Source organism: Fundulus heteroclitus, unplaced genomic scaffold, assembly GCF_011125445.2.
Source record: "Fundulus heteroclitus isolate FHET01 unplaced genomic scaffold, MU-UCD_Fhet_4.1 scaffold_38, whole genome shotgun sequence".
NCBI classification, from domain to species: Eukaryota; Metazoa; Chordata; class Actinopteri; order Cyprinodontiformes; family Fundulidae; genus Fundulus; species Fundulus heteroclitus.
In genome coordinates, this window is record NW_023396792.1 from 2,764,599 (window position 1) to 2,792,036 (window position 27,438).

Below are 27,438 nucleotides of genomic sequence, written 5' to 3' on the forward strand. Positions count from 1 at the left end.
ATACACGGATACCTCAAAGCATTTTTAAACTCCCAAGTGACTGATTGCCTTTACCCGCTTCTTCGATGTTGGTGCATTTTTGGTACATGGAGGTCCGCAGCGTGGGCGTGCGGACGTTCAGCATGCGGATCTTGTCCACACGGGAGTCGAAGACCCTCAGCGTGTGCTCCTTCTCCTCATCGTCATGACAAAGGATCTTGCTATCGATGAAAGAGGCGAACATCTGAGTCTCCAGGAAACGTGACAGGAAGGGCAGGTAGGGCTCTGGTTGATCAGACAGGAAGGAGGCCTGCACACGAGATAAGAAATGGCGGCAATCAAGCAGAATGGTTTTCAGATCGTTTGCACCCTTACAGATTACACAAATGCACGATTTGCATCCTTTTTTTTCTCTCGCACACGAGTAATGAGCTTGTGCAAACCTCCCACCTCAACATCGCTGCTCTTTTTCCTTGCACGACAAATTAAAAAAAAAAAAAAACTACGGCGTAGCGGTGTACCTTGTCGAAGTTCTGCATCTGGTCTCGGTTGGTGAACCAGGACTCCTTGTCGTGGCTCGGCTGGATGACGAACACCTCGTAGTCGGCGAACATCTGCGTGAAGCGGTTGGCGAAGACCTCGCGCACCTGGATGTTGAGCTGGTGCATCTTCAGCTCTTCCTCGTCGCACTGAGCCCGCGGGTCTTTGTTGCAGCTGGCGTCCTCCCTCACCTCCAGCTGGTTTGAGGAAACATCGATTAAAAGCAACATGCAGTTGTCAGTGATACTAAAACAAAAAGGAAGCGATGATAGGGCTGAACAATTTTGGAAAATAATCTAATTGCAATTTTTTTCTTAATATTGCGATTTAATGCGATTTTTTCCCCCCCCAGTTTAGTTTATCATGTCTTTTTAAACATATACAAACAACAAATCAATTTGTTTCCTCGCTGTGCAGATTAGTTGCTAAAACACCCACAGCATCTAAACTCAGAGCAGAAATGATTTCATTCTGCCTACGAAATATTTCAACCAAAATTGCAATTTTGACTTTTCTCCGCATTAACCACAAGCAACAAAAATGACCTCTAAATAAAGATGTTTGTAAAAAAGTACTATTTGAAAACAAGAACTTTTAATATTTCTATTAATCAGAATATTATTCAAGAGATCAGCTTTTAGTTGATTTGGACATCGATCCTTGTTGAACATAAAGTGCAACCAACAAACAAGTCTATGTATTAAACTGATTGACCTGTACTTAATGCTATGTATGATTATATAAACTCTAAAACAAGTAATAAAAAGTTAGATTATCTCACTGCTGCAACTGTCTTCCCTTCCATGTGGAGGCAAACCCACTTTAAACATTTTACAGACCCCTAATGGATGTGTCTAATTCCCTAATTGTTACATAGCCAAAAATTGCAGACTCTGCGATTTGGAAATTGCGTTTTTTTTTTAAAATCGCAATTATATTGAAAATGCGATTAATTGTTCAGCCCTAGCGATGACATATTTAAAAAAAAAGGAAAGAAAACGCAGAGAGTAACCCATTTTTCCTTTGACTGACATTATGGGCTGCTGATGAAACAAAGGGGTCAGCAGCACAGCCACCTAAACTGGGAGGCTAAAATAACCAGGAGTACCACCATAAACATGCTTAAAAAAAACAAAATATGCTTTACTAGGTTTATTAATGCCAATTAAAGGACTTTATTTCATTACCTTCTTGTTACTTAAATAGTAACGCAGCAAGTTCAGCCGCATAAGAAAGGATTGACCTCATAGCTGACAAACTATACAGGGATGATGCGCTAATCTGGTCAGGGAGAGCTAATGGCTGACACAAGTGCAAAAGTGGATTAGACTTCACATATAGACGTTTGCGTATTCAGGCTTCAAATTAAGCCCGTTTATTTATGACATTTTGTGTTTGCAAACCGGCAAAAAAAAATAACAGTAAAAATGTAAAAAAGTGCAAATTACAACCATCAGGGGTTCATTCTGTCATCTGGCTATTCCCAAGCACCCCTAATTAACTGTATTTTCATTACCGTTTGGTTTTAGATGACTATTATGGGCTCTAACCATCTTTCAGCTGCATTGCGGGATAAACAGCTGGTTTCCACGAATGAATGTTGGAAAAACAACAACGCCATTATAATGAGAACCAAGTCAATTCTGCATAGTTTGTACATTTAGAGCTGCACAATATGCTGAAATAAAGTTGAGGTCAGAATCTCAATGTGAGATACTGGCAACGCAAAACATGCAGCTAGTGGTGAGCCGCGTGCCAATAATATGATTAGCCAGTTTAATGGACCCTCCCTGTGCTTTGTTCTCACACCTAACCTAGATCTTAGATGCTGAGATGCTGAAGCTGAACTATAAGGGCAACAAGATGAAAAAGAGTCAACTAAATGCGAGTCAATCAATGTTTTATCACAATATTAAGGAAAATTATCACAATGTCATATTTGCCTTACATCCTGAAGTTGACTGAAGTTTGCACAACAATGGAAGGTGACAGGCACTGCTAAATAGCTGCAGGGCTTAAGGTTTTTCTTTTTCATCTTTTTAGTGAAATATTAAAAGGCCTATATCATTCAAAATCAACTTTTCTGAGCTGTTGACCATGTTATGATGCTATTCCTTCATCAAAATCACCCCCCAAGGAGGCATGTTGCTTGATTCTTGCATATCTGAGTACTTCATAAATAAATATTTCATTGTGTATTATGCCTACAGTTAACTTTGACAGGCTTTAAAAAAAAAGCATGATATTAGACCTTAAAAAAAGGACATTTGCATGTGCCAAGTGCTGTTAAACACAAAGTTTGATAAATAATCTGCAAACACCACACAGTAGGGCTGTGCATAAAAAATCGATATAAAGATTAATATCGATATTTTTAAAAACGATTTAATATCGATATTCTGGCTTTCAATATCTATATACCTCCCAACCTCTAGGGGGCGTTATTACAGCGCAACCATTCCAGTTCACAGCGAAGGAGAGCGAGTGAGACGAATTTGTGGAACGGCCGACAGGATTTTAGAAGCTCCTTTGTCCCTAAAATCAGATGTTTGGGCACATTTTTGGTTTCTGTGACACGTTAAATGCATTGAAGCAAATGCACTTTATTTTCCTGTTAATATGTCTGTGATCAATAAATAGAACATAAACATAATATTTGGTGATTAAATCACTGAGCATTAATTCAAAGTAATAAATATCGATATTGGAATCAAATCAAGCTGAGCTATGTATCGAGAATCGTATCGTATCGGCTCATCCTAGATGATACCCAGCCCTACCACACAAATATCTCTTCTCTCTTGTAATCTGTGGACACTAGTAGAGAATTTGGCTCGGTGCGTGTCTCCATTCTTTTTTTACTGGATTCCTTCTGATTGCGGTTTTATTTCGTTCAGTACATCCCAACAATCGGCCCAGAATTTAAACAGAGTTGCTAATTGTGCATGTAAAGTTCAAACGCTCAGCCATTTATTTATTTATTTATTTGGCAGTGATCCGTTGCCCTGAAACCATGATATCACCCTGTAATCGTATGGAACGCACAGACGCTGCTACTAAAACGTTCGAAATAGTTCATTTATATTTTCCACTTTGGTAACTCGATGAGCCACTCGATTGTCGTGCTTTTCTCCTAGTTGGATCAACGAGTCCTCGATCGTTAAAAATTAACCACCGCTACATGCTAAATGACCATGTGAGCCGGTGATTTCTAATTCATGAGATGACGTCACTCTCTCACCTTCTCCAGGCTGACCCCGGTCCTCTTGACCAGGGCCTGCAGCCGGGCGATCGTTTCGTTCTCCCTCAGCAGGTAGGAGGTGAGGGGAGAGCTCAGGTTGCCGTTGCGATTGTCGGAGACCATGTCGACAGACCGGAAGTGGTACCTGGCCTGGTTCTCGCTGGAGTGGATGTTTCCCTCCGGAGACACGCCGAAGGACATGAGCACCTCGGAGATCTCCTGGATGAACTCCAGCTTGTTGGGAAACTGCGGCAACTCCTCCGGCAGTTCAATGAAGTGGTTATCAATGTCCACAAAGCAGAGGTTAGCCTGAGGGGGAGGGGAAACAAAATAACCTCAATTAGAAATACCTCACTGATTTTATGCAAGAATAAATATTTAAACCAGTCCAAATATTAACTGAAACACCACAAGCAGGGGGGTTAACAGTTCAGCCTTTTCATTTAACCCACATCTGTGACATCAGATTATGCATTCAAGCCTTCTGTCGAAAAACAAAAAAACGACGACACACAAGTAAGGAGCATTTCCTGCTAATGAGACGATTGACAGCTAACCAAGCTGGGAAGTAAATATCCTGGTCCACTCGAGGCTCTTTGCAAGTTAAATATAAATGGGCTCAGGGTCCAGTTATCTGGAGTAATTGGACACCTCTATAGTAGCTTCAATGATGCCATCTTATATTCATTTAATTGGAGAAATGCTCTTCTATAGTTTGTAGAAGTCCACTCGGAGTCAGCTTTTTACGTGAGGTCCGTTTTATTCAATTAAAAACAACGTATACAAGGCCATAGAACCATAATTGCTTTTACAACGCTGCCCGCACGTAGAAGAATTTTATTGCAATGGAAAGTAAAAAAAATCCACCCAAGGTGTCTTTGTGGTTTAGTGACCTGACACACTTTATACAATTAGAGAACATAAAATATACTCTAAGGGGATACAAGGACAGATTTTTGACTGTCTGGGGTCCGATATTGACACATTTAGGTAAACTTAAAACTGTGCCCACTTAATGATCCTCTGGCAGTCATCCTGCGTTTGAATCTGTGATTTTGATTAAACCCATTGTGAGGTGCACAGCCTTTATAAAAAAAAAAAAAAAAACACATTTATTTATTTTATTTATATATATATCTCTCTCTCTATCTATCTATCTATCTATCTATCTATCTATCTATCTATCTATATATATATATATATATATATATATATATATATATATATATATATATATATATAGCTTTTGTTTATTTTTGTATTACCTTCAATTATCTACTCTTGCTGAATTGGTGTCAAATGTTCTTGGGATGGGGGGTTAAAATATAAATATGAGTATCATGTCTCCTGTAATTCAAATTATATAATGTATCACTGATGCTCAATAAAAAAAAAAGTATATAATAAAAAAAAAAAAACAACGTATACTTTTAAATCCACACAATGAACAGCATCCATTCTAAACACGTTAACGTTTACTCAACCAAAGTGCTATTACATGCAAGTGTGTGTGAGAGACAGAGAGAGAAAAAGAGAGAGACTCTTATTACCTCCTGCGGCAGGTCTAGCTTGGTGCGGTCATCCTGCCCGTTGGAGTGGAGGCCCATCAGATACGGCACAGGAGCGTCCAGGAAGTGCAGGAGGGAGGCGGGCAGAATGGGAACGTACACGTGCTGCCACTGGAAGGGGAACATTAAGGCCGTGATGCTCTCCGCCACCGACATCAGCCTCTGGTAATCTGTTGCACGCGCACAAGGGGGGAAAAATAAAAAGTAGAGGTTGATTAAGGATATGTTCCAGCACCATTTTCTTTCATATTACTAGGTTTAATGTCCGGTTCGATAGTGAAACTAAATCCTATGAATCTGATGACCTTACTCTGAGTTAACCCCAAAACGACATGATTTGGGATTAATTTACTGACCAATTAAAAATGCTGAACCTCCACTATAAACAGAAGCATGATGATGTTCGCCTCATAGAAACACTGCTGACAGAAACGAGCTCCGGTTAAAGATAAAAAAGAGATTGTTTTCAACAACATGACTGTTTTGCTCCAGAACATTCCTGCTTTGGACGTTCACAGAGACTTCATCCTGCAGAGATGAATTGAACTAACAACATGACAGGAAGCCACGTCGTCTTTGCCGGGCAGCTGAACGCAGTGAGTGTGGTCACGATGTGGCCGACCATTCTTAAAGGAATTGGCCCTCATGGCAGTCGAAATGAGCTTACATTTTCTGACCTTTTCTACTGGATAATAAAGGACAGGGCCATTAAACACTGAAGCCATGCCAGATATGAGGTCATGTGAACCAAGAATCTCTTTTGTTTTTATTGCTGTTGTTTTTTTTCCTTCCTTCGCACAATGTGCTAATGTCACAAATAATAAAACATGTTGAGTCGCACCTGTCAATCAGCCAGATGTCAGAAGTCAAGCTTTCATATGACAGGCCAGTCAAAAGCACCATCAGATGCATCAAAACTACGAATCCCAACATGCTTTGTGTCACGCATCTACTGAGTTTAGGAAAAAAAAGAATAGTGTAATTGTTCTGTCGGACAAATAACTAATACTTCTATTACGTAATTTGCAGCGATCCCCTCTTCCCTCTAAAAAAAAAATAAAAATAAACAAGATCGACCGAAAAACAGAAAATGGCATCAGTCTGGAAAAGCCAGATCCGTGCATCTCTATAACTAATTGTGACTTCTTGACCCCTGAATCAGCAATACAGGTAGGAAAGCTCTGAAGGCCATATGGAAACTGTGTGCACGAGTTAGACCAAATGCTAATTTTTACTAAAGAAAGTCAAAGAGAGATTCTTAAAAAAAATCGCCCACCAGGAACACAAAAGCTTTTAAAAAAGGAGTTCACTATTAGAATAAAGCAAAGCTGTCAGATTTTTAGGCAGACCTGGGCACCGATTTAAACAACTTCTTCCTGTGGGGCGTGTCTGGCCTCGTCTCCCTGGAGGACGGAGACGCCGGAGCGTGACACAGCTGCAGCCAGCTGACCTGCTGGTTAACTTTAAAGTCCTCCGCCATGACTTCCTCACAGCGACGCTCCTCCCGGGCTCAGGGCTTCACACCACAGTCAACAGCTATACATGCAAATATGTGCGCTGCTCCTCCTCATATGCATTCCTGCTCAATCCCAGCCGACACCTACTGTGCATTCAGCAGCGGCCCTGCCTCTCCTCTTATGGTGCCAGGACGAATACCATTGCTACTTTTGGCCATGTGTTGGTCCGTGAGTGGGGAGCACTCGCCCCCCTTCCCGAGCACGCCGCCTTTCCCAGGATGAGAACACCAACGTCAGCCCCCCTTTTTAAAAAGGAGGCCATCAGAACAAGAAGCCACTTAGAAAGCTGCATGGCTCGGATGTTTTGCGGCTGACCTAAATGAGAGCTGATATTAGTTTGGACGTGAGCTTCTTTACTGCTTCGGTGCAGATGTGCCGGTCAGTACTGCAAACTACCAAGTGGATTAGTTTCAGCATCCCAGCTTCCTTTACAGCGGACATAGAAGTAATACTTTTAAAATAAATGTTCTTAAATGGGCAAACAGAGAATTAAGAAGCCACGGTGATATACTAATGCACTTTCTTCAGATCATGAGAAATAAATACCACAGATCCAGACGTATGTAGCTAAATGTTAAACAGAAAACCCTTAGGAAAACCCCAGACGGAGAAGGTTTTATCATTCTCTCCCTTTTATCTCTTCTTTCATTCACCTCTACTCTTTTTTTTTGTTTGTTTGTTTGTTTGTTTGTTTGTTTCTCTCTCACTTCTTGTTCTTCCTTTACTCTCCCATTGTAATGTCCATATAATTTGAAATTCTCCCTGCAGGAATCACAATAAAAAAAAATAAAAAAAAAAGAGAACCCCTAGGGCTTGGTTCTGTGAACCAGAGCCATAAGATGACCCGATTCTGTGGCGATCCAGCGTAGATGATTAAAAAAAGAACAAAAAGAGGCTGTGTGTTTTCAGGAAAAAGATGGACTGCAGGGATATTCTTAAATGAGTGGACATGTGTACGTTGAACACTGCCAGTCAGATCGGATCTTCCCCATCAAGCCGCTCTCCTCTAATCTGGCCTGTCACTTTCAGCTGCATGAATCACGTAGGAGGCAGCAATAAAAACGAAACGAGGCCCCGACTGTCGCTTGTTACCAAGTTTCTTTCAACGCAAAACAACTAAGGCATTCTGTTATTTTTAATTCCTAATCAGACGTCTGATTTTTTTCAGATCCATCTCCGACATGAAACAGCCTCCGATTCTGTATTTGCAGACCACCACCCCCTCCTCCTCCTCCTCCTCCTCCTCCTCCGGAGTATTTATTCAAGTGCGTAGCCAATTTTCGTCTCACCGGAAGATCCCCAGGCCTCGGCTCTGCTCAACACCCTTCACATGCTCTGCAGTGATGAGCCTCACGGGGGTGAAAGGAGGCATGATGTCACTCCCGACCAATAATAATCATCCTGCATCATCGCCATCCTCCCCCGTCCCCGGGTTGCCTAGCAACACAGCGGCTTTCCCTCCCGGCCCCCGCCGTTTTGCTAATCATTCGCCTCCTCTCTTGCAATTGTAACGGATCCAGCCGCAGCGCCACGTCCAGCATCGCTTAGCGAGCTGCTCGTTTCTCCAAAGTCACTTAAAAAGAAGAAATAAATAAACATACAGCCTCTTCTAATCATGCAATCAAAGAGTAAAGCTGCTGATAAATTAGTGAAGACAGGGAGGAGCCTTCTGTGATCATTACGACTAATCGAGCGGTTTTTCAAAGCAAATTACTAAAAGTAGAACTCTGATTCCTACTCTGTGTTCTGTGCAAATGTTAAAGCAAAATATATAAATTAGACTAAAAGACAAATAGCGGTGCATGGCACCTCTACAAAAACAGAAAATCCTAATGCTACATTTGAAAAAAAAAAAAAACACTGTTTAACCCTCGCTAATGATGCAAATGTTCTAAGCTTGTCAAAGATGAGCCACGTTGCTTAAAGTGGTTGATGCCCTGAAACGAGAGCATGCAAAGCAGGCCGTCAGCCGTAGAAACCTCCACCTGCACTCTGTGCGTTCCCGCCTGCCGCAGGCTTTTAGCATAATTTCATTTCCTTTATGACGAGAGAGAGAGAACGCAAGCAAGAAGTCGTTACAGAAACATCTCCTAGTAGTAACCCAGGACGATCTAGAGACGCCTGTTAAACCAACCTTTACCCCTTTCTGAAACATCTGGATGTACGTTTAGGTCAAATCGACCATCATGTCTTGGTTGGCGCTTCCCTTTATAGATGACAAGACTAGAATACTTTAATCTAGCCCTGCTTTAAATAAACTCAATTGCACGTAGTTGTGTATAATTACACCCCTGACTTGTCCGCTGATGCCGCTCGTTTACTTTTGTTCTCCACTGAACGTCCGAAGCCTTCGTAGAACGGCTCTATTACTTGTACCGAGATCAAATTACCGCAATGTAACCGAATTGTCTAAGGCTACGTTCACACTGCACCCTGAAGTGACCCAATTTGGATTGTTTTGCCCATATGCGACCTGTATCTGATCTTTTTATGACAGTCTGAACAACACAGATCGGATTTTTTTCAAATGCGACCCAGGCCGCTTGGATATGTGGTCGTGAATCTGATACGTATCTGATCTTTTCAAATGCGACCTGTGTCTGTACGGCCGGGTCGCATTTATCCGACCTGTACGTCACCGATACTCAACAAACGTCGCTATTCTGCGTCCTGCTATGCAGAAGCGGGAAGAAAAACAGAAAAACGACACCCATAGCGGATAACAATGAGAAGAGCAGTCAATGGAGGGAAAGCTCCGGTTAGAAAATAAATTAATGACCGCAAAATACGCGGCCAGCATTATAATCCATGTTTACTTCTGCAAACACTGAGGACGCTTGCTACGTGTGACGTCATCGCGTCCTCGACTGCGCATGTGGGACACTTAGGTTCAACGCATTCAGTTCACACAGGAGATCACATACAAGTCGCATATATTTGGAAATGCGAACGACCACGCAAAAAAATCCGATTTCACAAAAAATAATTGGAATTGAGCATTAAGACCTGCAGTGTGAACGTAGCCTGATTCGGTTACTTCAGAGGTCAGTTGATTAAGCTGGATTTTATTTTACACTGCAAAAACGGAACTAGAAATAAGTAAAATGTTCTTAAAATTAGTGTATTTGTCCTTGATTTGAGCAGGTAAATAAGATGATTTGCCAATGGAATAAGATCTTTGCACCTAAAATAGGAACAATTGATCTTTGTCATCTTATTTCAAGTGCAGGATGTCTAATTATCTTATTTTAGGTGTCAAAATACTCACTCCATTTGCAGATGATCTTATTTACCTGCCCAAATCAAGGATAAATACACTAACTTTAAGAACATTTTACTTATTTTTAGATCCGTTTTTGCAGTGTAGAGGCAGAGTGAAGACAGGTTAACACTAATGCAGACCAAACCTCATTGTGTAGACAAACCCAAATTAAAAAAAAGACGCTGAAGTTACGGGGTGGTATATGAGAAAGTTACAAAAGTGTGAATACTTTTACAAAGCACTGCAGAGGCCGATGTCTACACACAGATCCATCTGCCAGCTTCAGAGACCACCGAGGCGTGTAAAGCTTTGGTGAAGTATTTCTGAGCCGGACGGCGGTTTAAAGTGTGCGTTTGCCAACCGTAGCAGAAGAGTGCGACTTACGCTGGGAGTAGAGCAGGATCTGCAGCTCCAGCAGGGTGCACGTAAACAGCTGGAGGACGTTCTCCACCCCGAGCAGGTTAAACATTTCACTGATGGCGAAGTCAAAGAGCGGCAGCTCCGAGGTGCTCGGCCTCTGGCACACGATGGGGCCGTAGACGCCCGAGAACTTGAGCGAGCGCCCCGACGGCGGCAGGGGCACCTCGTACAGTAGGTTGTAGATGTAGCTCTCCAGCGGCAGCGGCGGCGGCTGGGGCGACGTGACGGCCTGGTGGAGCTGCCCCAGCACCTTCCTGCAGGCCTGGGCGAAGGCCATGGGCGTTATCAGGCAGATGCACTTGGACACGTACAGCGTGTCGCGGCTGATGTCGTACGAGTTGAAGCGCTGCAGGCGGGAGATGGCCGGCGCCGCGTGGAGCACGGGGCGGCACGGGGCGAGCCGCGGGTCCTCCGGTCCCCGCGGGGACGTGGGGGTGTGCAAGATGTCGTACTGCTCGGCGTTGTGCATGTGGTAGAGAGTCTGCATGGCGCTGCAGATCTGCTTGCTGGTCACCTCCTCGAAGAAGGTGAGGGCGAAGCCGTAGGTGCGGGAGCCGTCCTCCCTGGTGATGATGAACGAGTGGAACTGCGGCTCCCTGGAGTCCACCTGCGTCCTGAACGACAGACCTTTGGGCATGCAGAGCTGCGGGAGGAGGCACAGAGAGGCGATCAGAGGTGATGCGAGGGAGAACGACTAGATTTTAGAACTAAACCTCAGGAACTTTTTACATTTTGTTTTTATTTGGTCAAACAAACAAATTAGCATACCATGCCGACTGCATCCTGGTCAAATGGATTCCACTCGACATTGTCAGGATAATGTGCAAGGACTTTAGATTTAAAAGTTCTCCGCAGTGGACTCTGCTCAAAATTCTCACCTGGAAGTCAAAACAACAGAGAAAAATGCAAAAAGAAAGAAAGAAAAAAAAACAGACAAGTGGGCATTTAGTTAGTTAAATCACATGCTGACATTGGGGGGAAAAAAAGGAGGGAGAACAGTTGCAGTTTGATCAGAAGCAAGCTTAAAGTGCCAGGCGCATCGCCAAGGGGGAAAAAAAAAGAGACAAAAACAAAAACTAAATAAATAAAAATCTGCATGTTTCTCTTTAGAGGAAGTTTGTATTGCATCATGTAAAGCTGCCATCTGCATCCCGTGCCGAAAAAGTAAAAAAAAAAAAAACAAATCAAACGGCTGCGTCTTGGGGTGGAAAGTGAAACTTTGCGGATCCAAATGCTTCACGACAGCTTTAATGGCAGTACACAAGGGATACGCAGAGGAATCAGTCAAGAGAAGCACAGGTTGAGTTCATTTAGACCCAGAGTCAAAGCAGAAGTGATGCACACACCAAGGCAGCGCTGAGAAGTCATTCAGAGTGAGGGAGGAGGGGAGGGGGGAGAGGGGGTGTAAACATTGACCAAGCGATGCCAGTGCAGGCCACACTGGATGAGTGTGCGAGATACAGAAGCGGCGATTGTCAGACATCAGCTCCTTGTTCAGCTGCTACTGGAGGAGAGGAGGGACATGAAACCAGGAGGAGAGGTGCACTAAACAGGAAGGGTAGAAAGTCGTCCCAGATTTGGGATTTTTGTTCTTTTTTTTGTTTTTTAAAAAAAGGAGGGGGATGCAGAAGTGGGGTGGGTGATCAGGTGCATCAGGTTGAAGGTTACAGGGGGGGGGGGGGGGTCAAAGCTAAGCTCAGGGCAGGAGGGAGGGAGGGGAAAAGCGGTGTGTGTGGTGGGGACGGTTACCTTCGTTTGACATCGCCAATTTTCCTCTGGCCCCATCTCTGAATTTAGTATCCTCTATATACTGGCATAAAGCTACACAACAAATAAAACAAAACAAAACAAAAAAATATACGGTCATTAAAAACCTGGTTCTTGCTGGGAAGAGCATCACTTCTCAGTTTGTGCATACACATCCCTCACAGCGCTACTCTTAAAGCTTCACTCTGAGAAAAAAAAAAAAAAAAAAAAAAAAAAAAATGCAGTTTCTAGGCCTGCTCCCATCGAATCCGCAAAAAGGAGGCAGATCCAGCAGGACTCTGCGAGCTGATTGGGTGAAGCGACACCCCTAGTGCCCGCCTACCAAAAGGTTGGTTTGAGCCAATCACAGTATCAAATGAAAATGTAAGCAGCAGGCGCCATGAGAAACCAGAACAAGTTACGCTGATCGGGGCACTTCTTCCTGTTTTTTCAAAGATGAAGTCGTGGATTCTGACAAAAACAGATGTGGTAGCAGCAGCTGCACGTGAGTCCCGGCGCTGTCGTGTTTATTTTGGGCCGGCTGTGGGCTCGGCAGCTCTTGCCATCCTCACAGCCGTACGTCCCGCCTTAAACCGTAACGCTGCAACGTGATTGGCCCACCCGTTCTGGGTCGCTTCTCGCCTGGACAAATCTTCTCAACTCGAGCACAAAGGAAAGGAAACCTGCGGGACTAGCATCTTTGTTAGACTGATTTTACAGAGAAATATCTTTAGGGCCAAATGCAAATTGTGCCGGCTAACCTGCTGCTGACAAGCTGGTAGTGTCGCTTCACGTTTACCCCACTGGTTCTCTAAACAAAGAGCTGTTTAGAGAAGATCGTGCAACTAAGCACTAAATAATACGCCCACCTAAAAAAATTCAAATATTTCTTTTTTTTTTCTTTTTAAATCAAAGATTTTTTACTTTGTGTTTGAAATGGTTCATGAAAAACAAAATGATGAGCATTTTAGGGGAAAAAAAAGGACATTACCAAAAGTTAGCTTGTTTCACTAATCAGGTATTTAGATAAACATCACTATAAATTAATCTATTTCTATTCATTGCGAAGATTATGTCTCGCATTTCTGGGCTTTTTCTTGGGTTTTCGTTCCAGCGAACGAAAACCCAAAATCTAGTTTATCCAACAATGATTTCATGAGAGACACTCGACAAAACAAAGGAGAAAAACAAAAAAGACAGATAGTTGTCCACTAGTCATCGGCACACACAATGAGGACGCCACCAAAGGTCGCCGTCTCCAAAAGGTCCTGATGGGAGGTTGAAGAGAAGGAAAAAAAAAAAAATCGCAATCTCTGGGCTGTAGTTATCCTGATTGTAGCAGCCCAGAGAGAAACAAAGTCCAATCAAGAATTGGTTGCTTTGCACATTCCTTGTGTCGGGCAACATGTGACCCAGAAACAATGTCAGAAGCTGTGATTGTCAGACATCAGCTCCTTGACTGGTGTCTCCTTTTAGTCAGTGACTAAAAACCCTCTTTAGATAATAATAATAATAATAATAATAATAATAATAATAATAATAATAATAATAATAATAATAATCTTTATTGTCATTGCAACGTACATTCCAATGAAATTTGTTCTCTGCCGTTAACCCATCCCCTTGGGGAGCAGTGGGCTGCCATTGTGCGGCGCCCGGGGAGCAATGTGGGATTAAGGGTCTTGCTCAGGGACCCAGAGTGGCAGTCTGTGGGAGCTGAACCCAGAACCTCCGGGACACAAGCGCAATGCTCTAACCACTCTAACTGGAGGAAGAGTTGAGAGGCACACGACTGAAGATGCTTGAGGTTCAGGGTGAAGTTACTGGGAGGTCATGGTGTTGGTCCAGTCCGTCTCATCGAGTCGGCGCAGCCATCAAACGGGACATTTTAGGACCCTTTGTGCTTCGTTCTGCCTGAGGGAGATGCTGAGTTGATGTGACGGCAGGATTTTAGCACCTGTCCACACCGCCTAAAGTGCCAGTTGTTCGTTTAACGACCACGGCACCAAGGTGTTCGACTGGCCAGGACCTGATACTGAGTACATATACTGCAGAGCGTCAGCTAGTATTATTATTTATTACGTTTATTCTGTGCAGACATTTCAACTCCTCCTCGTCAGCAGGCGGTCATGGGTTGGATACTGGTGTATGACTGCACTTACGCCTCAGCCCTGCGGCTACGTTAGCTTATCTGACATTTCGCATAAAGAAGACCCTTTGTGCTCTTTGCAAGCGGCCAGGCAAAGCTAGTGACAGTCCTCCTCACGCAGCACATTTGCCACACAATAATGAAAAATCTCTGCCTGCACAGAAACGCTTTCATACGGCACGTAAAGCCCAGAAATGCGAGACGAGGGACGCATGCTGTCGAGGCGTTTCTGGCTCCTCTACGTCAGCGCTGAGAGCAAAGCTGCTCTCCGGCTGCAACGCTGCCAATGAGGAACGGCGACTTTTCTACAAGGCAAAGAAATCACTCCTAATGACATTTATTAAAAATGATGGCTTCACAAAGCCGAGAAATTATGCATTTCCTCGTGTCTGGGGATATCACCCTCTTCTGTTGCACACTGATCAGAAATAACTTTAGAAATAACGTGAATTTTATAGGGAAATTGATAAAAAGGGGGTGGTCTGCAACAGGTTCGGAAGCACAGCCGTCGTCTTCGGACGATCCAATTAAAATGCTGTCAATGAGCAGAAAACTGATTTTTATATATTAGGCTCTTTAGCGCATTTTAAGACAGACGACGGACTGAAAGTCTAAAGGATTTAGTTTAATCTGTTTGATGCTTTCGCATCCAAAAACAGCCCACACAGTCGAAACTAGGCCAGACACACAACCCCGACGACAACAGGAACATCAGCAACCAACAGGCAGCTGGATCACAACGACTAAAAACACAAGAAAGAAAAAAAAAAGCTATTTATTTTCTGTTCATATTCAATGTTTAAAAAAAAAAAAGGCACAAAACTCAACTGAATTTATTCAGAGAGAATAATTTAACACTGAAATTGTACAAGCTGTGAGTGCTTCACACAAACACGTGGAAACATCTGGCTGCAGTGATCCAAACACTGTTTACAGCATTAAAAACCTAAATTTTCTATATGTAGACATGAATAAACTGTTTTAGTGATAGAAGGACAAATACGCAGCAGAGTTTCGCTGTTGACCATTTCCAGGTCAACGTGGGTTTGTTTTAATGCCAAAGCAAACTGACACGTGGCGGGTCAAGGATTGCAATCTTTAGATTCGCTTTAAAAAAAAACAAGCCTCGGCGCCCCAAACCTCCCTGTGGAGTAAAGTTTGTGACTGAGAGCAAATGATTTATCTACAAATAGATATTATGCAGCTGCAACGGTTTCTTTGACATAAGCAAGCAGGCAAATCAATGGTGTTTATTTTCAGAAATACAAATCTGTTTAGAGCTACCCACCAATGCGAGTCTGATGAACAGAATCGAGTTCTTGGGGTAATAATAAATTCATGATTACAATCGGTTATATGCTTATTTTGGCATATCACACACAGAAAAGGCGGGACTTTGCACTCAAATAGCAAAGTTTGATGATTGGTAAACGTGAATTGGTCTTTATCACAGACCACACCGGTGGCAAAACAGCACAAGTCAATTCAAAACGTTCCAGTCTAGGATGCTCGATTAAAAAAAAAAAAAAATCCATAAAGATGTTCTCAAAGTGCTAAGTCAATTTGAGCGTATGGAAAAAGTCTATGAAATAATCTGAAAAGGCCGGGGTAAGCTGAGGCAGCTCTGCTACCTGGTTACATAAGGGAGGAAATGTCTTCAAGCTTGTGGTCAGGTCGACAATCTAGTACCAGTAATGGCTCCGATATGATCAAAAGCTAACAAATTACTAAAACTACATAAGGATTGTTAAAGAAATATGTTGTTGTGACAAACACTGAGAAATTAAAGCCACGAATCTGAAAGTTTCCAGATAAATAATCCTGTAAAAATGATCTGGTCCTTTAGACGTCTTAAGGGTCAGCGATATTAAAACTCGCAGTCGTTTTCACTAAATTAAAATGCATAGAGCAGCAAAACGCATTTACCCTTGGGCCTTCACAAATATAAAAAAATATATGTTTTATTATTACTGTAATTACTTCTGCCCTTTCTTGGCGGGAAATCAAAAAGAGTTGTACCATTTGTGTTGCTCCGTTGGTCAACCCTATGGAGACGTAGCATAAAAAACATAAATTAATCACCAAATCTAGCCTTTTCTATTAGATTTACTCTTTTTTTTAATTGCCAATTTTGATTTAATATTTGATATGGCCTATCAAATCTAAATATTACAACTTAAAATCAGATTTTCTAAGAAAAAAAATAAAATCTTACTCTTGCTTTTAACCAATGTTGGACCTCGAGTCAAGCGTCCCCCTGACTTCTCAGCCAATCATAAGCCATCTGCTTCACCAAGAAAAAGCCCTCTTTGACGTAATGAATCTGCTGTGGCACACTATTTATTTTTTTTATTTGAATTTGTCATATATTCTAACAAAAGGTTTGTGATGCGACGAACAGATAGCAGTGGGAGTAATAAAGCTGCACTGATCGGATGAAGAGCCAGAGACCACCCACAGTTTTACAGTGCCTCTCTGCTCCGACAGGCTTACGCCTACAGCAGAGGGGAGGGGGAAAGGGGGGGGGGGGGCACTAGAAAAAGGATGGAGCTCACTTCCTGTGAGTTATTTTCAAGAAGAGCTCAACCTAACTTCCCGCAGAACAGCATGTAATGGACGTTAACACTTTAAAACAGCGTCGATGGCCAGAAGTCCAAGAAGCATCAGTTCCTCCCTTCCTCAGCTCTCGACCTGCACACCCCCAACACACAGCGGCGCTGCAGAAATGAACCGATCTGCATTTTGCAGCCGATTCTCGACCTTCGCCTTTTGATAATTCCCCCCCCCCCCTACTTGTATAGAAGTTTCTTTGAGAACTGCAATATAGTAAAGAGACACAAACAGAATGAAACATATTCCTCTAGCCCTCCTGCAGGGAATTGTGGATCATTAATTTTATTTAGGAGCAGACGCAACATCCCACTGTGTGTGTGTGTGTGTGTGTGTGTGTGTGTGTGTGTGTGTGTGTGTGTGTGTGTGTGTGTGTGTGTGTGTGTGTGTGTGTGTGTGTGTGTGTGTGTGTGTGTGCTTTGTGGCTTAAAAATGTAGACAGAATGATTCCAGTCTTCACGTTTGAAACTGCGACTAGCATTCTGTAGTGGAGATTAGGACAGTTAGCGCAGCTAGCATTACTGAAATAGTAACTCAAGGCCCGCGGGCCAAATTCCAGCACGTCGAGGCAACTTATCCGACCCTCAGAGGCAAAAAAAAAAGCCTTTTCATGTCATAAAGTAGAGGCATTTATCCTTGTAAATTGTATGAAGTGGCTAAAACTGTGCCTCCTGTAGCGAATGTTGATTTTTTTTTTTTTTACTGTGTAGTAACACCATCCTGCCACTAGATGTCAGTTTTCCCACCACACATTAAAAACAGCTCAGAAATGTCCATAAAGGGAAAAAGTGATCCAGAACAATAAGAGTTTAAAGTGAAACTCACGCCAATATCAACTGTTTTTTGCAGATAAACTATAATCCGGGCCTAAGGGTGCTACTTTTATGTTACTGTGCATTTTTTTATTTTTTTAATACTTCTATGTGAACTAAATTATGACATCAAAAGTATTATCTATCCACATGCAACTGGTCCTTTCAATGACTTCATGATGCCAAAGTGGCCCAATGCAGAAATGAGTTTGACAAGCCTGGCCTGGAGAATGAAGCTGCGCACTTTAATCCCGAGATGTCGAGCATTTTCCAAATCCAGCAAGTTTCAAGACAGACTGAGGCTAAAAGTTATTTTCTCTTTGTTTCAGCCTGAATAACGAACTACACAGAGTTTACTAAAACAGAAAGTCTCTCTCCCTAGTCTGCACTGATTTTATTCCGCCTGCATATAAACATTCTTTGTATGACTTGTATTGCCTTAAATATTGTTTATTTAACAAAAAGGTGTGCAACATTCATTTTAAAGTGCTGACATTTCTGTAACAAAACATTCGTTACAGGCGTGTCAACAGCCTGAACATCATTTTAACGGGTCGGCGCTCGGCAACTATCTGCAAAAAAATGACGGTGTCAGCGGTTGGGATTCAGTGTTAAGCTTTTTAGTCTCATCTTTGCACTGGCGTTTTCTCGTCCGTGTCAGAGTTTGTTTGGAACGGCTGCATGACACATACTACAAATATGGATCTTCAACAAGTTTTCCAGTCAGATTGCACAATCATGCGTTTAAAAAAAAAAAAAAAAAAAAAAAAGCGCTCTTCCAGTCACTGAATATTTGTGATGTTTCGGTGCTTGGCTCATATGCGCCATCGTACCGCGTCAGCTGTTTTTGGCGTGGTTACTGGTCATCGGAGGGCCTTTAATTTATCTTTGATAATCAGGTACAGCTTGTTCTGCAGATACAACGTCTCGTGTGAGTACGCCCCTCGCATGTTCGTAAGCATTTCATGATTTCTTTTCATGGGATAACGCTGATGAGGTGCCATATAAGCTCTACCCTGACAACTTTACAATGTAACTGTTTCACACTTGGGTCTAAACTGCTGGCAGGAAAAAAGTGAGTACATCTCTCAGTAGAGTTTCCTAGATTGCCACTGGAGTCCTCTTCCACATCGTGGAGCTGCTGGACGTTAGAGGCCTTGGGTTCCTCCACCTTTCATTTGAGGATGACTGGAAGACGCTCAATAGGGCTTAGGTCTGGGTCCCTTGATGGGGCAGCATCCATGCAACCATCACACTCCCACCACGGGATTGACTTGACTGTAGGTAAGTCAATCAGAAAACTGACGGCGGGCTTCCTCCTGCGTCACCTTTAGAAGAAGAAGAGGCGTCCTTCTGGGACGACAAGCAACGCAGGTAGGGGCGTATGGTCTGTCTGAGCACTGACCCCAACCCTTCTTCGAAATCTGCAGTCAACTTCTTTGGTCGGCCATGTTGAGGCCTGTTCTGAGTGGAACCTGTTAAACCGCCCATGGTTTCTGCTTTGTGCCGCAGCTCAGTTTCTGGGTGTTGGCGATCTTCCTAAAGCCTCGGCCATCTTTATGTAGACAAACTACTCACTTTTTTTTTTTTTCCCCCAGATCCTCACAGAGTTCTTTGCCATGAGATGCTGTTTTGAACCTCCAGTGATCGGAGTGAGAGACTGTGAGGTAGAGTCGGACGATATTTTTATTATTTTTTTTTCTGTATCAGTATCGGCCGATACGCGGATGCGTTCGCCGATCCGTTAGCGCATTCAGCAGCCATGCCTTGAGATCCCTTGAAGCGCATACATTGGCACTCCCTCCCTGGCAGAGAGCGGCTGGCAATGTTGTAAGACTGGGTGTCAACAACCAGGGTACGTTTTCAGCTTTTAGAAATCAATGTAGTTTTAACTGCTTCAGCTGTATCTGGCCTTTGAAAGTCTGTCTCTGTCTCACTGCGAGCGGGAGGGAACAGCGGTGCGTGTCTGTTTCTGTCTCTAAAAACCCTCGTCTGATCTCCGGCTGGCGAGTACAGCGTCTAACTTTACGTAAAATGACGTCCATACACTGCAGCAGTGGTCAGTGTTTTTTTCCCTCTCATTCTCACCGCTGAACTAAAGGAGCTCTTTTCTCGCTGGGACACGTTCATTAAATGCGAGCAAAGCACTTCCATAAGATTTGTGACGCATGTTTTTTTTTCCTATATCAATATTAGCTGGTTTAAACACAAGTTTTGAGACTTGTGTAACATTTGTTATCATTGTGTCATTTTTAATCATGTAAATGAAGGGGGAAAAAAATAAAATCGGCAGCACATATCGGGTATTGGTTAGACCAGGGGTGTCAAACTCATTTTGGTTTAGGGGCCGCATACAGCTTAATCTGATCTCAAGAGGGCCACACGAGTAAACTCATTGCAATATTAAATATAACTAATAAATGTGAACTTGTTGATTTTTATATTAAATTAATTCCACTTTTACACAAAATATTATGAATAACCTCAGCGTTTTTAAGAAAAGTATGTGCAATTTCAACAATACTTTTACACAGTTAAACATTTACTTAAGTGCATTATGCATAAGAACTGATCACAGTGATTATACAATGTTGAAAAACATTTATTCACATTTTTTGGAACTTAAAAACACTGTTCTGCATGACAAAATACATCAAACAGATAAAAATTAAGAAATGATTTAAATTTTTCCACACCTGAAGCCTAATCTGCTAATTAAAACACAGCTAGGAACTGCATATTTTCAATTAAACAAAATACATGTTTTTTTTCAATAATTGTTTTATCATTCTCTTCCTTTTATCTTGTCCACTTGTGAAAGTCAAATCTGATGAGCTCTTTGTGGCATCTTATTGCCACATTGCCAGACAGGACACTGAAAAAAAAAAAAAAAAAAAAAATTTATAATGATAATGCATTTAGCCACAGGGCCGGACTAAATTGTTCGGCGGGCCGAATCCGGCCCGCGGGCCGTATGTTTGACACCCCTGGGTTAGACCGATGTCAAAATAGTGGGTATCGGCCTTAAAACACCTGCATCGGCCGATCTCTACTGTGTGGCTGATGACACCAACTTTACCTGCTGACTATTCACACCTGAGGCCTTGTAACACAAACAAGTCCCATGACACCAGGAAGGCAAAACGGCTAATCGGGCCCAATTTGGATATTTTCATTTAAGGGTGTACTCTGTTGTTGCCAGCGGATTAGACACTGATAGCATTGTGTTATTTTGAAAAGAAAGCAAATATATATATTTATATACTGTTATATACAGACTACTTATATAACAGTAGTTATAGGGAAAAAAATTATCTAAACACAAAAATGTTAGAATTGTACCCATAATGGTGAGCATTCGATATCTCAAAAAAACTAACATGCAGCTGTGTTTTGGGATTCAACTTGTTAGAGATAACATCTGCTGTTGCATCATGAGGAAAAATGCCTGCAAAATATGTTTGCTTTTGTACTGCTGCTGACAGAAAGGTCAGAGTCTGACGAGCTGTTGCCGAAGCAATAGAGTTGATCCTTGTTACAGTGATAAAGAACTATGTGTGTAGAAATCCAAACTGTGTCATGACCCTAATTTTAGGTCACATCTCCCAGCCCCGGTCAGAGCCTTTGGAAAATACAAACATGTTCCCTCACAGCAGGGAATGATTTCAACATCCCATCATGCTTTAAGGTGCTGGCTAACCCTATCCTCTCACATTCTATGTTCCTAGAAAAAAAAAAGACAAAAAAAAAAAGACAAAAATCAAGCCAAGAAGATCCTAAAATGTGCTTCAACTTTAGTTTTGAATGAATTTCCCCTGAGAAAAACAAATGATAAAGGGTGTAACTGCATGGCTATTTTGGGGAACCAATGCAAATCTCCAGTTCTCAAAAGCACATCAGAGGTTCCGAATAAGATCGTGCAAGTTTTATTCAAAAAGGAGAACGGGGCAGCGTTTCACACATCATCCGAAATATATATTTTTTTAATTTAGCCAGTTTTCCTCTCTTTTTTATATGATTAGGTGATAAAGTAATGTGACGGATGTTTAGAAAAATAGAAAAAGAAAAATCTAGTAAGGCACGCTGCTACAAACTGCCCTCATAATGATCCCCAAAAAAATGTTACGATTGATTTACAGAGAGATTGACAGCAAAAATCTAACCGATTAGCGAGCTGCCGAGCAAAAATTATCAATGAGACTGAGCGAGCTTTCTAGCCGAGCCATTCATCCTCATTTGTTTGCAGAGAGGGGTTGAAGAGAGCCTGCCCAGAAAATTTAAAAAGGATATTTAGCATCTGAATAAAGAGAGCCTGTCCACAGAGTTTACTCATGTCCCTCAGTTCCTGCTGTTTCCAGAGTCCCTGAGAGGCCGCAGGGTCATACATATGCAAATCAGGTGCCGGCTGCGCTGCCAAACGCTGCGCTGAAAAGACATTTTTTGAATCCATTTCTTTGTTTTTTTTTTTTTTGTCTCTCCACTGTACAAGACTTAACACGTCATATCACGAATAAATCACACGGCAAGTTTCATTTATATCCCTGGAGAAAACCAGCTTAGAGAAAGAGTTTGTTTATGACATTCACAACATCACTCACCAAGCCCGCAGTTTGTTTCAGCCAAATTAAAAGGCCTAAACTCATTTAAAATTGCTCAAAGTGTGAACTTTCTTAATAACGTAAAAAGGAACGCATCGGTCCTCCAATGTCTGGGTTTCAACAACTAACAACCTTTTTGGTATTATTATTATGTTAAAAGACAAAAAACTAACTAAAAAGGTTTAGGCAAGCAATGCTTAGGAGATAATCATTATTAATTTAACTGTACTAATAAAAGAGGCACCAATCAGGGTTTTGCTGGACAACACCAATTTCGTAGGGCGCGCAGAAGATAATCTATGCAACAGGTTTTTCTTTAATAGACTTTTCATTTATCTTGATGGACTTCACAAATTCAAAAGGAACTACCAGATTTGGGTGTCAAAAGATGATTCACTAATCTTTACCTGCTCAAACCCATCTGGTTGATGCATTTCTAGATGAAACATGGTGACAGATCTCTGGCTGAGTGGCTGGTGCATCTCTAAAAATCACCAACAAAACAACTTAAAAGGTGCTGACTTGACCTTTTCTAAGCAACCACCGACAGAAATCCCCAACTTCTGCATTTCTACCCCGCTGACTCAGCCAACCCTAATAGGAGATAACAGAAACACAACACTGTTAATCAATAAACTTGTTTCTTTTTTTTTTTTTTTCTTTTTTTTTAAGATTTCTTTCTGAAAATGAAGCATTAGTCAAAGAAAATCAAACCGATAGCAGCCAACTATTTGAAACCTGAACCCCAGAACCACATCCTATAGCTTTCTCTTTTATTTATTCCTGACTTAGCAGAAAGGAGAACTTCGAGGAACAGCGTACCTGCAACAGAGTTTCATCTGTAGCCTGTGAAAATGGAATTTCCACACCATTTCCTTTCATCAACTCATAACTGAAACAGATGATAAGGGCAAAAGCCCCTAACCTCTTTCTACAGTAAACAGCAGCAAAATGCTGTAAGTAGAACATCAGAGATGTTTGACCTCAAAGGCCCAGGCGGCGCGTATGAGCAAAGTTTCGGTGGGTTACATTTTCAGTCTCCGCACAGGCACTTTAAAGAAGTGTTATCACACACCTGGGGAAAAAAAACATGCACTTCCTATGCAATGAAGTTGCAGTTTAAAAAAAAAAAAAAAAAAAGAAGGTGATTTTCAAAGCAAGATTAAAGACAAAAAAAATCATCCCAAGTAACAGTAAGATGCATTTTAGAGACTTTTTAAATGTTATGCATATCTGAAAAGAAACAATACCATCTAAAAAGCTGTGAGAAAAACCTGCTGATATATGGAAAAGAGTCAGATGGGATTTAATTGTCTTTACCTGTGTTCAATAAATAAACTGGAAATCATAATTTTAGAATAATTATGAAAGTAAAAGTTGACAAGCAGACAAGCTGAGCTTCACACCTGATCAAATGTCAGAAAAACTAAATTATTATGTTTCTTTTCCCCTCGGACTAGTCGCATCAATGTTTCTTAGAACCTTTAGTAACTTTGTTTCTGGTTTACAGCATACCTACAATGGTTGTTAAAATAATAATAATAAAAATGGCTTGACTATGGCCGAGAATCAAAACAAAGCGTGTCGGCTGAGAATTGAAAACGCCCCTAACATGGCAAACACGTGCCGAGGAGAGCATTTGTGACCCCGTTTAGTCGAAAAGGCAAAAGCATTGACTGTAGGAGTTCTGCCTATGCGGCACGCCAACAGGAAAGCTGAAGAGCTGGAGGAAGCCAATAAGCCTAGATGCTAGCTTTGCTAGCGCTACCCTCCTCGTCAACCATCTTAACCACAGACGCGCTGATGTTTAAGTAGGATATGACTTGGTGAGCAAAGATTCTGTATCTGCAGAGGTGAAGTAGTCCACATGCCAGACAGCATACTGCTTTCTGTTTACATGTTAACTTTCAGCCAGGCCCCGTCGTTGAGACGGTCTGAGCTCCATCGTTTACGATGCGACCCCCGACCGGCGCAGAGTTGGCGCAGATAATGCACGGCGGCTCCATCCTACCACAGGAACTGCCGCTCATGGTAAAGAGGCAACGATTAGCACCCCAAACAAACACGTTGCTCATATATTCAGTAGTAAGTGTAGCTGGTAAAATAAGTAAATCGGCAATAACGCGGACCCAAACTAAAGCCGACAAGTAGAGCAGAAACTGGTCTGAACCCATGGAAACGTAGCTCTAGTAGGACCCAGCTTACTCAAGTTGATCACATAAACAAAAAAATAAAAAACATAAATGATGGTACAAAACGAGGGGGCTGCTGCTGAATCCATTTGCATGGACTAGATCCTTATCTGTACTGTTAAATGTTTGTTTAACAGTCCATATCCGTGTTTATTCCATAAAATGTTTTTTTTTTAAATCAACTACTTAACTGAACCCAGCATACGTACTTTATTTTGAAGAATAATCAGATTTCTAAGCAATGACAAGTTTCGGGTTTAGCTATACAGGGAGGCAAACACAGGCATGGGATATTTTTTCTGGGCATCTGTATCAGGACTGAAACGTTAGCGTTGAGATAACCCGAGTGCCTGCATGCTCTTAAGAATTCATTCATCCCATGAACTCACAGCGAAGATGTCCTTAAGGCTGCAAACAGGAACTTAAGCAAAGGAAGTAAAAAAAGAGAAGCACGTCAGCCTCAGTAAAGTAAAATGATTTTTGGTCACGTTATTGCTTTAAAGGAGAAAAGAACTTCTTGTTAGCAGCAGCAGCAGTAGCCTCACAGGCCTTTCACTACCCGCTGAGTCACAATAAATCACGCTAGCATGACAAGGAGAGGAGATAACGGGGAAAATTTCCCCCGACACCAAAGGCTTTTAATCAGTGACGTTGCAGAAGTCAAAATAGTCCGGCTTGCCCGGCTAAAGACAGCCGAACCTGACGGGGTTCTGGCGTGCGGTTCTTGCCCGTTAGGCTCGTTTTTTTTAGCCAATCAGCGGAGCGTAAAAACAGCCTCAGTGATTCTCTTCTGTTAATGGGCATAATGGAGCAATCGGCATGCAAATGGGATCTTAAAAAAAAAAAGATACCATCAGAGGCGTGCCGTCTTTAGTTCAACATTCAGGGGTTCCCCGTGAAGTAGCGTTAAACAGTGACATTGCTATGGAAAGCCCTGACATTAGTGCAAGATGGGGACGATTGAGCCATCACACCTTAGTGCTAACCTGCCCACTGCACTGATAAGGCCGATCCATGCCTCACGGGGTTTAACCTCCTAAAAAAAAAAAAAAAAAACAGCAAAAAACCTTTGAAGTTAATCAACAGACCTAAAAAAAACCCCCCAAAAAACTCAGGTTTCATATCCAACTTATTTCCCCAAAACCGACTTTGTTGCATAGCACGCAAATTTGAATTAGGAGACGGTGATCAGAATTACTCCACTTTGAATTAAAGAAGTTTAGAGTTCAGCTCGTCTCTGCTGACAGTGACGAGCAGCGACAGCGTCTTCGGCCGAGCGATATCACAAGTTCAGGGACGGGGTTAGCCGCTGATCCATGAGGCTCAGCAAACACCCGTATTAAACAATGCGAAAGCCTAGCAATACGATGCTGTACTGGATCGTTCTGTGCGGTCAGAACAGGGCCAAACCTAAAAAAAGGGAGGAGAGGCAAAAAAAAGTTTGCCTACAGAAAAGCTTTGGTAAAGCTTGGTCCACAGTTTAAAAGCTGGAAGATATATTGCCTCGTTTCGTGCTTGGATTTCCTTCCCAGACGTCAGTCCGGCACGTCAGCCGGCTTGACATCCAGCACCGTGTGCCCTGACATCACCGCCCTGGTCATCAAACATTAACGGGACCAATCACCTGTAATCAAGTGTTGGCCACTCACATCACAGCATTTAAACTAATCACCCCCCCAGCATAACAAACACCTCCAAAATCTTCTTCACAGCAGGAGTCAGAGGTGCAACTTTTCTCTTGAAAGTGTCAACCATCTGAATTTGATCAGATCAGCCCTCAGATCACACATGTACCTCATTATTTACCATATTCAACCACTATTTACCCTTCTACTGATTATAAAAAAAAACAACAACAACAAAACAACTGTTACAGTTCATCAAGCACACCTACGACCTATTGTGCTAACATTAGGCATTTAGGCTATTTTTGTTATTGAATTGTGTTTTTGAAAGGAAGGGTGCGCCCTTTGAAAGCGCTGTAAGTACAGCGTGTCTCTGGTGGATATCATGTATGTTGGTGGATAGAGGGGGGGGGGGGCATCTGACGCATGTGCGCAGGGCTGTTGTTATGAGGTCTATGCTCCATATATATGCTAACAGGTATATATGCAAGCATGCATCACCGGTAACACATACACACCCATTAACAAATAATAATTCACTTCTACGACGAGTTTTTTTTTTTTTTTTTTTTTTTTACCCTAAATGTGTATTCCGAAACGGGTCATAGAGAAGGCTGAGGTCAGCCTCTGAATTAAGACGAGATAAAGAGGAATAACCAGTCGGTAATCCCGTCGGTCCTAACCGAGCCGCGTTACAAACAAACAGGCGGAGGGAAGGTAAACTAGGCCCGGCGTTATTCTGCTCGCGCTGCCTTCACCCCAGCAGCCAACCGTAAATATTTAACACACACAGATAAAGGTTATTCCAGGAGAGAAGACAAGAAAGCCCAAACGAAATACACATAATAATAATATTATTATTAATAAGACAAAGTATTTTCTTATATCTCCCAGGCTATCAGCACGTCGTTTTTTACCCCAACGGCTAATAGGCTTACCGGACAGTTCGTCGGGTTCCAGCCCGCTTTCGGTGTCGAGTCCGCAGATCACGAAATAATCTGCGAACCGGGAGGAACCGGAGCTGAAGCCGGTGGTCATTTTGAGACTGGTCCGGTGGTGCCGTCGCCCCTGGAGCAGGGAGCATATTAAAGGAGCTCGGAGAACTGATTTCTCCTGGCCATTACGTGCGAGACGCTACTGAGAGCCTAGAAAATCTGCACTCATATTTAGCTGAAAAGC

At 42.3% G+C, this 27,438-nt stretch overlaps 1 protein-coding gene across 4 annotated transcripts in view; it reads right to left on the reverse strand.

Moving 5' to 3' along the window:
* Positions 1-27,438, reverse strand: part of dennd5a (DENN/MADD domain containing 5A) — a 44,383-nt gene extending 16,945 nt beyond the window's left edge. The window contains exons 1-8 of one of the 4 annotated variants that reach the window (XM_036130785.1): positions 27,198-27,438; positions 12,277-12,348; positions 11,296-11,405; positions 10,492-11,170; positions 5,311-5,498; positions 3,761-4,069; positions 501-716; positions 55-289 (exon numbers count right to left, since the gene is read on the reverse strand). In XM_036130785.1, the coding sequence (XP_035986678.1) occupies positions 55-289; positions 501-716; positions 3,761-4,069; positions 5,311-5,498; positions 10,492-11,170; positions 11,296-11,405; positions 12,277-12,348; positions 27,198-27,297 (1,909 nt within the window). In that variant the 5' untranslated portion in view covers positions 27,298-27,438. The remainder of the gene's footprint in view (positions 1-54; positions 290-500; positions 717-3,760; positions 4,070-5,310; positions 5,499-10,491; positions 11,171-11,295; positions 11,406-12,276; positions 12,349-27,197) is intronic. The other 3 variants (XM_036130787.1, XM_036130786.1, XM_036130788.1) reach the window with 3 other exon arrangements.